Below are 12,372 nucleotides of genomic sequence, written 5' to 3'. Positions count from 1 at the left end.
AATGATCAAAATCAAAATCCAATATGGCCGCAACTACAAAAGAGATATCGAAAAATGGCTATGCTAATTTGTTGTGTTCTGTATGGAGACAATTCTCAGAAAGTTGGAAATCATTTCATGCAGTGGATTTAGAGGAGATAGTATTTGAAGACAGGTGCCCCAAAAAAACCTGGCAAAACCTTGAATCCAATATGGCTGCCAAACCACGTGATCAATGACCAAAGTCAAAGAACAAAAATTATGAAGCAACTGAAGCAGTAGATACATGCAAGGTTTGAATGTAAACGGACAAACGGTTGTGGAGCAACAGGGCAAAATATATCGTCAAAAAATACTTATTTTTCAATTATCTGCCCTTGGCCTTTGGGCCTACAGCCTTGGGTTTTTGGCGGGCACTAGTACCCAATGGTCTACAAACACACACAAAATTTGAACAAAATCGAGCAAGTGGTTATTTTGCTAGGGCAGGTTCAAAAATCGGCGGAATAATAAATAATAATAAATAATAATAATAATAATAAATATAGTTGCAAGCAACGATGCGGGCTCCAAGCGATATCAAATAGAAGTGCTGATGCTTGTTTACATTCATGGTAGTGCATTTCACAATATCTCACTTTGGTTATACAGAGAACTTAACCAATGAAAATGAGTTCTTAATGGCCCTAATCTATTACCATTAAGGCATTTTCTCCTGTTGTTATATAAGTGCATTCCGATATGAGGAAGGATATGTGCTATACTGTGTACGACTATGATATGATCTGGATTATCAATAGGATATTTCACCTGTCCGTTTTGACCAAGAAAAAAATTCCCATTTTGGCCCTGTACCTGTCAAGTATTGAAGATACCAGCATGCAAAGGTGTTGGTGACTTGTTATTGTAAAATGCAGGAAATGGATGTTGTAATTTGCCCGTGCTCAGGGATGAGATGGCTTAGAACATTATCTAACAGTAACAACACATGTCGGTCACCTCTTGTCATCTCCTTGTTGAAGCAATTCAACCAATCAACTAAGAAAACCCCAAGTCTTACAAGCGTTTGTGATCAAAGTTTAAAAGAAGATTAGCTGTAAACACAATGGAGATCAATGCACTTAAGTAGTTTGAGAAAGGGACTGGTTTCTAAACCATAATGATATGGGTAAATCATACTCCTTAAAGTTGGCATTATATCTGGGATCTTTCAGAAAAAAATGGAATTATAAAAAATGAACAGGTTCAGATCATAAAAGGGTAATTTGATAGTGCGAAAATCCGTTCCAAGGAAAATAAGGCATTTTATAAAAAGAAAACCAAACATGTTGTACAACGATCTTTTAGACAGGGAACAACTGAATGGATCTAGTGTACAAGTACGGGAAACTGTGCACTTTCCACTGGCAGAATGTATTACAAACAGCGTGAAGAGAATCTATACAGAAACAGACTATATAAGACGCTACTATTGAAACGAAGTGAACATATAAATGGTCTGTTATTTCTTGAAATTGTGGTAATATAATTAAGACAAGAACCAGTACAATAAACGGAGAGTTCAGCGATATTAAGCTTTCAATCACAAACGTACAAAATGCGTGCTTTCTGCTGGCAGAGACTACTGAAAACAGCGTGAAGAAAATCCATAATGAAACAGACTATAGAAATCGCCTCTATCGAAACATGAAGTTAACATATAACCCGTCGGTTACTATACTTGGAAGTTGCGGTAATACAATTATGACAAGTACCAGTAAATTAATCGGAGAGTTCAGGAACATAAAACTTTCAATCACAAACCTACCGTAAATCCCACAGTCCGAACAAAATTTATGAAGGAGGTGTCCTCGGGGGAGTCCTGTTTTGACCGGAGGAGCCCACACATGGCTCTCAGATGACCCCGCTGACAGCAGCTTATGTAATCCGCTATCGCGCTATCACTGCCTCGCGCTACCATTACCGTGCACGTGGATCACGTTCCAATATGCAACCGACCGACCCAGCCGCATGGGACTGTGGTAAGCTGACACGCTGTGAGGCCAATAAACATGTATGCGCAGTTCTTTGCTTAACTCTGTTGACAATGTGTATTGTGAATTCGCGCCAATTGATGTAGATATGAGCTTTGACATAACTAAACATCCGATGTCGATATTTACACCAAGCTACACTGTTTTCTATGCAGAACCGTTGAACATACGAGCGCAAACGTAAATCTATTTCTATAGTCCGTTTCTGCTTGCGTTATCCATCAGCTGTATAAACACTGTATCTCATTGACCCTCGTAACTGATTTCTGTAGTCCACAGCCGAAAACTATACACAAAGCTCACGTACTGCAGACTGTAGTTTGTTATATAAATAAACCTATACTACTGGTCTATCGACAATAATGTGGCGTATAGCGCAAAGAGGACACAGTATTGCTGGCGATTGAAGTGCAGTGAACGGGACTTATTTGTCATTTTACTGCTGCTTCTTTCAGTGTCTTTTACTTTAAAAATGTTTGAAGAGTTCGTAAAAGACCTTTTTCACCCCCACAAAATGACATTTTCAAAACACGTGAAATAAGAGTTTGATGTATGTAGGATTTGTGTATTGTGACTGCATTTGAATATCGAATTGCACATGCCCGATCGAAAATGATCAGTATCCTATCACGGTGTTACATGCAAAATCTTGAACCTCTTGGACCAATAGTGGCTGAGATATATGATGTTTTATGCCGTTTTTGTCACTTTTTGCATTCTGGCTGTCTTCAAGCCAATATGGCCGCCAAATGACTCAACTTTTGACAAACACCTAAGAAGATGAAATGTTCAGCGTCTGATGCTGGTGCATTGTGGTAATTTGTAGTACTTTCTATGAAGAACTGTAGAAGATACGTAGTTTGCAAGAGTAATTTTATGAGAGGCTACACAAATCCAATATGGCCGCCACATCACATGACTTCTGACATAAGAGTAAGAAGCGATCTTGTTCAGCAACCAAAGCAAGATACAACAGAGGTTGTTCAAGTGCCTTACCTGATAAGTTTCCAGTGCCAGAGCTACGTAAAGATGTCCCGTCAAAAGTTTGAAAATAACTTTCAGCCGGAAGTAGGAGTCAACATGGCGGCCATTGAAGACATATCTCAGTATGTTTTCTCGGAAGTTGTTAGTATGGTACTTGGACACAAAGTATGGAAAGTTTGGAAGCTTTGGAGCTGGTAGTTTGAGCTGAGCAGATTTTGAGAGACAAGTACTGAGAAAAATGGTGAAAGAAAGTGCCAAAACCGTTAAATCCAATATGGCTGCCAAACGGTGCGTTGTAGCTACCATGGTGCTGCAGTACAAAATGATGGGCATCTGATTGCGCTGCCGCATGGCAAATCTGGAAGTCATTGGACAATTAGTTTCGAAGATTATTGCTGCTGAAGTTGAAACTTTGATGAGTTATCTGCCCTTAGCCATTGGGCCTATGGCCTTGGATTTTTTATGGCCGCTGCGTCACGTTGATGCCGATGTTGCTGTCGATTTTGAAGCCATTCTGGCTACTGGTTGTCTTTGCAGCTCTGGTACAAAAAACGGCGGAAAAATAATAATAATAAACACAACGATTACAATAGGGCTCTACAGCCTTTCAGGCTTGGAGCCCTAATAATAAATATAGCTGCAAAGCAGCAATGGCGGGCTCCAAGCTATACTGTGCACAAACGTCCATGTTCGAATCCTCAAAGGGTTTCCTTGTACCAAATGTAGGCACCACTTGTAGGGTATCACCGCTACAAAATTGTCGTGTGCCAGGGTGTCCAAGTCTGTTCTTACCCCATTTCCGACCTCGGACATGTTCGAATCCATTAAGGGTTTGCTTGTACCAATTCCGTAACAAAATAGTCACCGGAAATCGCCACAACGAAATTGGCGTGTTCCAGGGGTGTCCCAAATATGAATCAAATATTACCACCAAAGGTGTTACTTTTAGCATGCAACCAAGAACAAACAATAAGATGCATATGGCACACTAACTTCATGAAAACTTTCAATAGTTTCTGTGGAGAACCTTACAAGATATGATCTTCAAAGTAAAGTTTCGGTGAAAAAAATGATCAAAATCAAAATCCAATAGGTCCGTCGATATAAAAGATATCCAAAATCGGCTAACAGAGTTTGATGTGCTATGTAAGGAGACCATTCTCAGAAAGTTTGAAAACATTTCATGCAATGGATTCAGAGGAGTATGCATTTAAAAATAGGTACCCAAAAGACACTGTGAATCCAATATGGCTGCCAAACCACGTGACCAATGACCAAAGTCAAAGAACATAAAATGTCAAGCATCCAAAGCAGCAGACACATCTAAAGTTTGAAAGTAATTGGACTAGCGGTTGCGAAGCAATAGGGCTGAATATAGCTTTAAAAATTGTATATTTTTCAGTTATCTGCCCTTGGTCTTTGGGCCTACGGCCTTGGAATTTGTGTGGTATCTGGTACATAAGTATCTGGATAAACATACAAAATTTGAACGGAATCGAGACAGTGGTTATTATGCTAGCTCTGGTACAAAAATCGGCGGAATAATAATAATATTAAATCGAACGATAGCACTGGGACTCTTCAGCTTTTCGGCTTGGTGACTCTTTAACAGGCTGTAACGTCTTTGTCAGTTGAGCTCCAGTCAAATGGATGAGCGTTCTGAGTTCGTCGGGGCCCTGGGTTTATGTCGTATTTCTGAGATAAAGTGCTAAACCTGTTTCCGACCTCGTCCATGTTCGAATCCTGATATGGTTTGCCTGAACCAACGCCGTCAAATGTAATGAACCGCTTGTCAGACATCCCTCACATGTGTCCCAGTGTGTTCTTAACCCATGTTTGACTTCGACCATGTTCGAATCCTCAAATGGTTTGCCTGTACTAACGCCGTCAAATGTAATGAACCGCTTGTCAGACATCCCCACATGTGTGCCAGTGTGTTCTTAACCCATGTTTGACTTCGACCATGTTCGAATCCTCTAATGGTTTGCCTGTACCAACGCCGTCAAATGTAATGAACCGCTTGTCAGACATCCCCACATGTGTTCAAGTGTGTTCTTAACCCATGTTTGACTTCGACCATGTTCGAATCCTCAAATGGTTTGCCTGTACCAACGCCGTCAAATGTAATGAACTGCTAGTGAGACATCACCACCATGTCCCAGTGTGTTCTTAACCCATGTTTGACATCGACCATGTTCGAATCCGCATATGGTTTGCTTGTACCAAGTCATGCAAATGATAGTCACCGTTTGCACGACATCACCGCTACGAAATTTGTATGTGCCAGAGTTAACCAGTGTGTTCTAAGCCCATTTACCACCAAGACAATGTTCGAATCCCGATAATCGCCCCTTAAGACAAGCATGGGTTGCTGAAGACCAATTCTAACCCTCATCTTCAAGGGTAGTATACAAACTGCAAAAGACACTTGACGGTCAAAGGGAAATATCCCTAGGTTTTCTGAGCGATGTATTCGGTATTTTGTCAATATTACCACCAAGCGGTGTTACTTTTAGCATGCAACCAAGAACAAAATATGATGTACATATGTCCGACTAACTTCATGTGAACTTTAAATGGTTTCTGTGGAAAACCTTACAAGATATGATCTTTGTATAAAGTAAATATTCGGTGAAAGAAATCATCAAAATCAAAATCCAGTAGCGCCGTCACCAAGAAAGATATCCCAAAACGGCTATGGCAATTTGTTGTGTTCTGTATGGAGGCAATTCTCAGAAAGATTGAAAGCATTTCATGCAGTGGATTCAGAGGAGATAGTATTTGAAGACAGGTACCCCAAAAACCCTGTGAAAACCTTAAATCCAATATGGCCGCAACTAAAAAAGATATCCAAAAACGGCTATGGCTATTTGTTGACTTCTGTATAGAGACAATTCTCAGAAAGTTTGAAAGCATTTCATGCAGTGGATTCAGAGGAGATAGTATTTGAAGACAGGTACCCCAAAAACCCTGTGAAAACCTTTAATCCAATATGGCTGCCAAACCATGTGACCAATGACCCAAGTCAAAGAACAAACAATGTCAAGGAACTGAAGCAGCAGATACATAAAACGTTTGAAAGTAAACGGACAAACGGTTGTGGAGCAGCAGGGCAAAATATATCGTCAAAAAATACTTGTTTTTCAGTTATCTGCCCTTGTCCTTTAGGCCTATGGCCTTGTGTTTTGGGGGGAATCTAGTACTCAAAGGTCTTCATACACACACAACATTTGAACAAAATCGAGCCAGTGGTTATTGTGCTAGCGCTGGTACAAAAATCGGCGAAATAATAAATAATAATAATAATAATAATAAATAATAAATCGAAAGATTACAATAGGGCTTCCAGCCTTTCGGCTTGGAGCCCTAATAATAATAAATCAAACGATTACAATAGGGCTCTACAGCCTTTCGGCTTGGAGCCCCTCATAATAAATATAGCTGCAAGCAGCGATGGCGGGCTCCCTATCGTAATTTATAGCAGCGGATCCTGTTCTCCATTCATAGAAGTACTTTTGCAAAATTGCACTTTGGTTATACAGAGTACTAAAAACCTTTGAAACTGAGTTCTTAATGGCCCCAATCTATTACCATTAATGCATTTTCTCCTGTTGTTAAATAAGTGCATTCCGATATGAGGAAGGATATGTGCTATACTGTGTACGACTACAATATGATCTGGATTATCAATAGGATATTTCACCGGTCGCTTTTGACCAAGAAACAAATTCCCATTTTGGCTCTGCATCTGTTCAGGATGGAAGATACCAGCATGCAGAGGTGTTGGTGACTTGTTATTGTAATAAGCAGGAAATGGATCTTGTAATTTGACCCGTGCTCAGGGATGAGATGGCTTGGGGCATTATCTAACAGTAACAACACATGTCGGTCAACTCTTGTCATCTTCTTGTTGAAGCAATTAGCAAAGACAACCCCAAGTCTTCCAAGCTTTTGTTATCAAAGTTGAAAAGAAAATTAGCTGTAAACGCAATAGAGATCATAACACTTAAGTAAGTAAAGAAAGGAACTGGTTTCTTAACAATAATGATGTTGGTAAATAAAACTTCCTAAAGTTGGCATTATATCAGGGATGTCTCAGAAAAAATGGAATTTTCAATAATGAACAGGTTCGCATTATAAAAAGGTAATTTGATAGTGCGGAAATCCGTTCCAAGAAACCAAATGGTGTTACTTTGATATCAATGATTCAATGTCATGGTCATTCATAATTGGCGCCCTGTGAAGCTTCAAAAGTGTGGACCTTCTACAACAGGGCGTTTTTCCTGTTGACTTACAAGTCACTACCGGTATCAGGAAGGATATCTGCATTACTGTGTATCATTATAATATAGCCTTTATTAACTATGTGACATGTAACTTGTCCGTTTTGACTGAGAAAAACAGTCCATTTTGGCACAGGTCCAGTTTGGCATTATTAAGGGTGGTTACTCTATTCGTCCCGTTGGCAACTGGAGCCTTAATTTCCCGCCACTACAGCAGTATCAACACCTGTACCCGAGTATTATACTGCTCTCCTATTTTCATGGGACTGAGGTACGCTGACACGCTGTGCGGCCAATAAGCATGCGTGCGCCATTCTTTGTTTGCTTAACTCTATTGACAACGTGTATTGTGAATTCGCGCCAATGCAGATTTGAGCTTTTACATAACAAAACATACGATGTCCTTATGTACTCCAAGCTACACTGTTTTCTATGCAGAACCTTTGAACATACGAGCGCAAACGTAAATCTATTTCTATAGTTCGTTGCTGCTTGCGTTATCTCATGATAACTGATTTCTGTAGTCCACAGCCGAAAACTATACACAAAGCTGACGTACTGCAGACTGTAGTTGGTTATATAAATAAACCGATACCACTGGTCTATCGACAATAATGTAGCGTATAGCGCAAAGAGGACACAGTATTGCTGGCGATTGAAGTGCAGTGAACGGGACTTATTTGTAATTTCACTGCTGCTTCTTGCAGTGTCGTTTACTTTTTAAAAATGTTTGAAGTGTCATAAAGCACCTTTGTCACCCTCACAAAATGACATTTTCAAAACACGTGAGATAAGAGTTTGATGTATGTAGGATTTATGATTTGTGACTGCATTTCAATATCGAATTGCACATGTAAATACTAAAGATTGCCTAGCCTGTCAGCCATTGAATGATCTGGTTAGGTTAGTACTGAGGAATATGGTACAAAACAGTGCCAAAACACTTAATCCAATGTGACGGCCAAACGAAGCAATTTCGCTACATTGGATGTGTAGAGGAATTGTTGGGCATCTGATTCCGCACCTGTTCAAGACATTTGGAAGTCTTTGGAGCTTTCGTGGCGGAGTTATGAGCTGTTGAAATTTCGATTTTTAAAGTTGTTTTGAGTTATCTGCCCTTAGATCTTGAGCCTAGAGTCTTGTGATTTTTGTGGTATCTGCTTCAGGATCTAAGGTATCCTTGTGGAAATTTTGAAGAGATTCTGAGCAGTAGTTTTTGAGTTACGATTTGAACAAAAAACGCCGGAATAATAATAATAATAGTAAATAATAATAAATCGAACAATTACAATAGGGCTCTTGCCTTGTAGGCAGGGAGCCCTAATAATAATAATAATAATAATCCATTTATATAGTGCTATACTCCACGCATAAGCATGCACTAATGCAGGCAACACACTGTCCCGAAATTAACACGAGATGGCCATACGAATATGTGATTTTGAATTTCGCGCGAAGATGGCCCCGAACTTGGTCAACAACCAATCAACAGGCGAAGCAAGTACGATGCCTACAGAAGGTCACACGATGGCACCCGAACCACACACGAAGGCAACCCGAAGATGTGAATTTGTATAGTAGTTTATACCCGCAGGACACACGAAGGCCACGCGATGGCTACACGACGTCGTGTTCAGAGTACGATGCGTTCGAAGGCGTCACGTGACCTCCCGATGGTATAAAACCTCCGGCCGACCGTGGGAAATTCAATTGCTGATTCAACTTTAACATGCCACCCAAGGCAGGGAGAGGCAAAGGGAAGAAGCGGGCTGTTAAATACAGAACTCAGAAGAGGAAAGCAGAGGAAACTGACGATTTAGATGTCCAAGAAGACACCACTGAGTCTCCAACCAGAGAGAGGAGGGGGAGGAAATCCAAGAAAGATGGTCCAAGTAAAACTCCAGAGCGGTCCCCCGAGGGATCCTGGTCTCCTCAGCAGTCCCAGGACTCTCAGCAGCATTCACCTTCTCCCCCTCCTCCTCGTAACAGACAGCCCGAATCCTCGGATGATAAAGGTAAATATCTATAACTTAGTTTTGGTATGGATGGGGGGCAAGAGGGGTTTTTGATTTTGTTATATATTCCCATATATTGTTGTCCTTCATGTACTTATTTTTTTTCTCCATTTGGTATCTTTTCAGATGAGTCAGCTTCCCCTGCCCTCCTTGCGGGCAAGTCCAAGTCCAAGCCTGAAGGACTCGATTCTCGAAGCTGCGGGAGGGCCAATCCAAGATGAAGTCCCAGAAGAGGTCCGGTGATGGTCTGTCGAGTGGTGATGAAGGATACACCAGCTAGTGTGAGGATATCATTGAAATTAAATTCAAACTGAACTTTGTTGAACATTTTCAATTTCCAAACGTTTTGTTTCCAAATATAACTTTCAAATGTACTTATGTTTGTTTTCTATTTTTGTCTTTGCAGTTTAAGGACAAGTTGGCCCTGGCTGAGACGGGTGAGCTGGCTGGGAGTGACGACAGTACCATGGCAGGCAGTCTTGCAGACGAATCTAGGGAGCCCACCAAGAAGTACACTGGCTACCCTACACCGAGACCTCCTTCTAGGACCAAAACAGCTGCTGAGGACCGACCCGAGTCTCCTACCATGGAGATCAGAGTTACCGGAGCATCCTGTGATCTCCAAGATAGGCTGGTTCAGTTTATCACTCGAGAGCAGCAAGTCAACAGGGCCACTCCTTTCTGCAAGTACCTGGAAAGCGAACTGGATCGTCTGCATGATGCCTGCCTGGAAGCTGCGTATGAGGAGATCACCACAGTTCTTAACCAGTAAGTATATAAAATTGCATAAATTTGAAATTCATTTGATGTCACAAATTTTATTGCATGCTAGATTTGAGCTTGTATTAATTCTATGCTGTTTGTTTTTGTCTTTTGAGTTATCGGAAGGTGACCAGACAGTTTAGGATGAGGGAAGCGGCTGGTGACCAGATCAGTCCCTTACAAGATGTCCCGTCAGCATTCCAGTCGCAGCAGCAGAGGCCAGTTGCTGTGATCCCAGTCTGCACATCTGCCACCTACTCAAGACCCAGCCAACTTCAACAGGATAGTGCCCTCCCCAGCTGTTCCTACTACTCCGCCAGCATAGCTGCCTCTTCACCGTTAGCAGAGTTCCAGCCAGGTCCCAGCCAGTGGCCTAGGAACCCACCTCCGGCATCATTGTGGAGACCCCAAGAGTGTGGCTACGTAGAGCAGGCGAACCAGCAGTACAACTTAGAACAACAGCAATAGCAGGAGTACCATACCCTCCAGCCAGTCAGCACTTCAACTCAGGGCTACTTAACTTCTCCCCGCCAGGCTGCATTCGTCCAACTTCCTTCTCAGCCGCCTCAGCAGCAAATATCACACAGAAACTTGTAAACAGAGATTGTTTACAATAAAAATTGTCACTTTGTTCTTTTTTTGGTCCGTTATCCTTACTTTACTTATCCTTTACCCATTTTAATTTCTATGTGACAGTAGTATGGGACTTTACATTTTGGAAACTTGAGATTTTTAAACTATCTAGATGTTGGGCCTTTATTTTATTAATAAGTGGAAAAAAGAACAAGTATTTTCAATCGATTTCAAAATCAAAATTTATTACTCCATACACATTTTTCTTTAAATAACAATGCAATATGTGAAAATAATTTGTTCATCATCACAATGTTAGTGTCTCTGTATTCATTTTACTGTCACTGCTTTGTGGGAATAATTACATGATCATCTTGTCCTGCCATGGCACCGAACCAGCCTTTGAGGTAAAGTAGTGGCCCAGGTATCTTCTAATTTGCCTCCCCTCCTGGGTTCCAGTGTTCCTTGCCCTCTCATGGTAAACATCCAGAAGTACTTTGTCATTTCTCCATGCCCCTGGGATGACATTCTGGTTCTGGTCCTCCAAGTCCATAAGGTTGTTGTGGGTGGCTGGATATCTCAATCTGATGAGATTGTGAAGGATCACACAAGTTGTAATGATTTTTCTGCGTGTCTCTGGCCTCTGGTTCATGGTCCTCAGCAAAACTCAGAACTTGTGTGCCAGAATACCAAAGGCATTCTCAACTACACGCCTGGCTCTGGAGAGTCTGTAGTTAAATATTCTCTCATGGTGCTCCATGTTTCTGATTGAAAACGGGTTCATCAGGCGCTTGTTGATCCCAAAAGCATTGTCCCCTACTATGTAGCATGGGACAGGAACGTCATCACCAGGTAGAGACTTCTCTTCAGGGAGATTGAATATGTTGTTCGGACTCTCCAGGCCTTCCTTCAGTTCTGACCCATTGTAGATACTGGCATCGTTGCTGGAACCATCAGAGCCGACATCAATCCAGAGAAACTTGTAGTCTGCGTCGACCAGGGCCATGAGGACAATGGAGAAGAAGCCCTTGTAGTTTCTGTACACAGAACCAGTATTCCAAGGACAGGTGACCGCCACATGCTTGCCATCCAGAGCACCACAGCAGTGTGGAAATTGCCATCTCTTCTCAAACTGCTCAGCAATGGCGATCCACTCTTCAGTTGTAGTAGGACACTGGATCACCTCAGCAGCAAACTCGGCTTTGATGGCATCGCAGACTTCATTAATGATGAGGGAGATGGTGTTTGGAGCAACTCTGAAGTTGCAGGACAGGCTTGGATAATTGTCACCGCAGGCCAAGTGTCGTAGAGTGATGGATAGCTTGAGACCAGGAGGGAGAGACTTTCTGTACCATGTGTGCTTCTTCTCTATTCTGCCTTCGCAGCACCTAATCGTAGAGGCCTCTGGGAAGTCTTGTGTAGTTGTAGAAGGCCTTCTCATCTTCTGTCTTCAGCTCATTTAGTAGAGAGCTATAGTGTCCATAGCGTTCTCTTCTTTTGTCAGACAGCCATTTCCTGACCCACATAGACCTCGGTTTCCTCCTTCGCCTCGGTTTGCCCCTACCCTGGAAAATAAAAAGCAAAAGAAGATAAGTACATTGTCGAATGCTAGAAAGGCAAATAGCAAGAGGTTGAGGTGAAATGGGGTTTAACGTCGCGTCCAAGATTATTGCACTTATATAGCGACGTGCATGTACGTGTGTGTGTTTGTGTGGCTGCTTGTACAAGTCTGGACTGATGCCT

The 12,372-nt window shown here is 41.7% G+C and overlaps 2 protein-coding genes across 2 annotated transcripts; one reads left to right on the top strand and one right to left on the bottom strand.

The window, feature by feature from the left end:
• Positions 1-9,008: 9,008 nt before the first annotated feature.
• Positions 9,009-9,515, top strand: LOC139455011 (uncharacterized). Its single transcript, XM_071236598.1, has 2 exons — positions 9,009-9,294; positions 9,421-9,515. The coding sequence occupies exons 1-2, from the start codon at positions 9,009-9,011 to the stop codon at positions 9,513-9,515; spliced, it is 381 nt and encodes a 126-aa protein (XP_071092699.1).
• A 1,781-nt stretch (positions 9,516-11,296) lies between these two features.
• On the bottom strand, positions 11,297-12,070 carry LOC139455010 (uncharacterized). The gene has a single exon (XM_071236597.1). It carries the CDS (start codon positions 12,068-12,070, stop codon positions 11,297-11,299), a length of 774 nt encoding a protein of 257 aa, XP_071092698.1.
• Between the last annotated feature and the right edge of the window lie 302 nt (positions 12,071-12,372).

Source organism: Haliotis cracherodii, unplaced genomic scaffold, assembly GCF_022045235.1.
Source record: "Haliotis cracherodii isolate W230 unplaced genomic scaffold, xgHalCrac1.p SCAF_11, whole genome shotgun sequence".
In the NCBI taxonomy this organism is placed as follows: Eukaryota; Metazoa; Mollusca; class Gastropoda; order Lepetellida; family Haliotidae; genus Haliotis; species Haliotis cracherodii.
The sequence above is the reverse complement of the archived record's forward strand: the minus strand, read 5'-3'. Positions and strand labels throughout refer to the sequence as shown.

Coding starts and splice junctions, on each gene's coding strand:
- LOC139455011 (XM_071236598.1), top strand. CDS start 9,009: ATGCCACCCAAGGCAGGGAGAGGCAAAGGGAAGAAGCGGGCTGTTAAA. Junction 9,295..9,420: donor CGAATCCTCGGATGATAAAG/GTAAATATCTAT, acceptor GTATCTTTTCAG/ATGAGTCAGCTTCCCCTGCC.
- LOC139455010 (XM_071236597.1), bottom strand. CDS start 12,070: ATGAGAAGGCCTTCTACAACTACACAAGACTTCCCAGAGGCCTCTACG.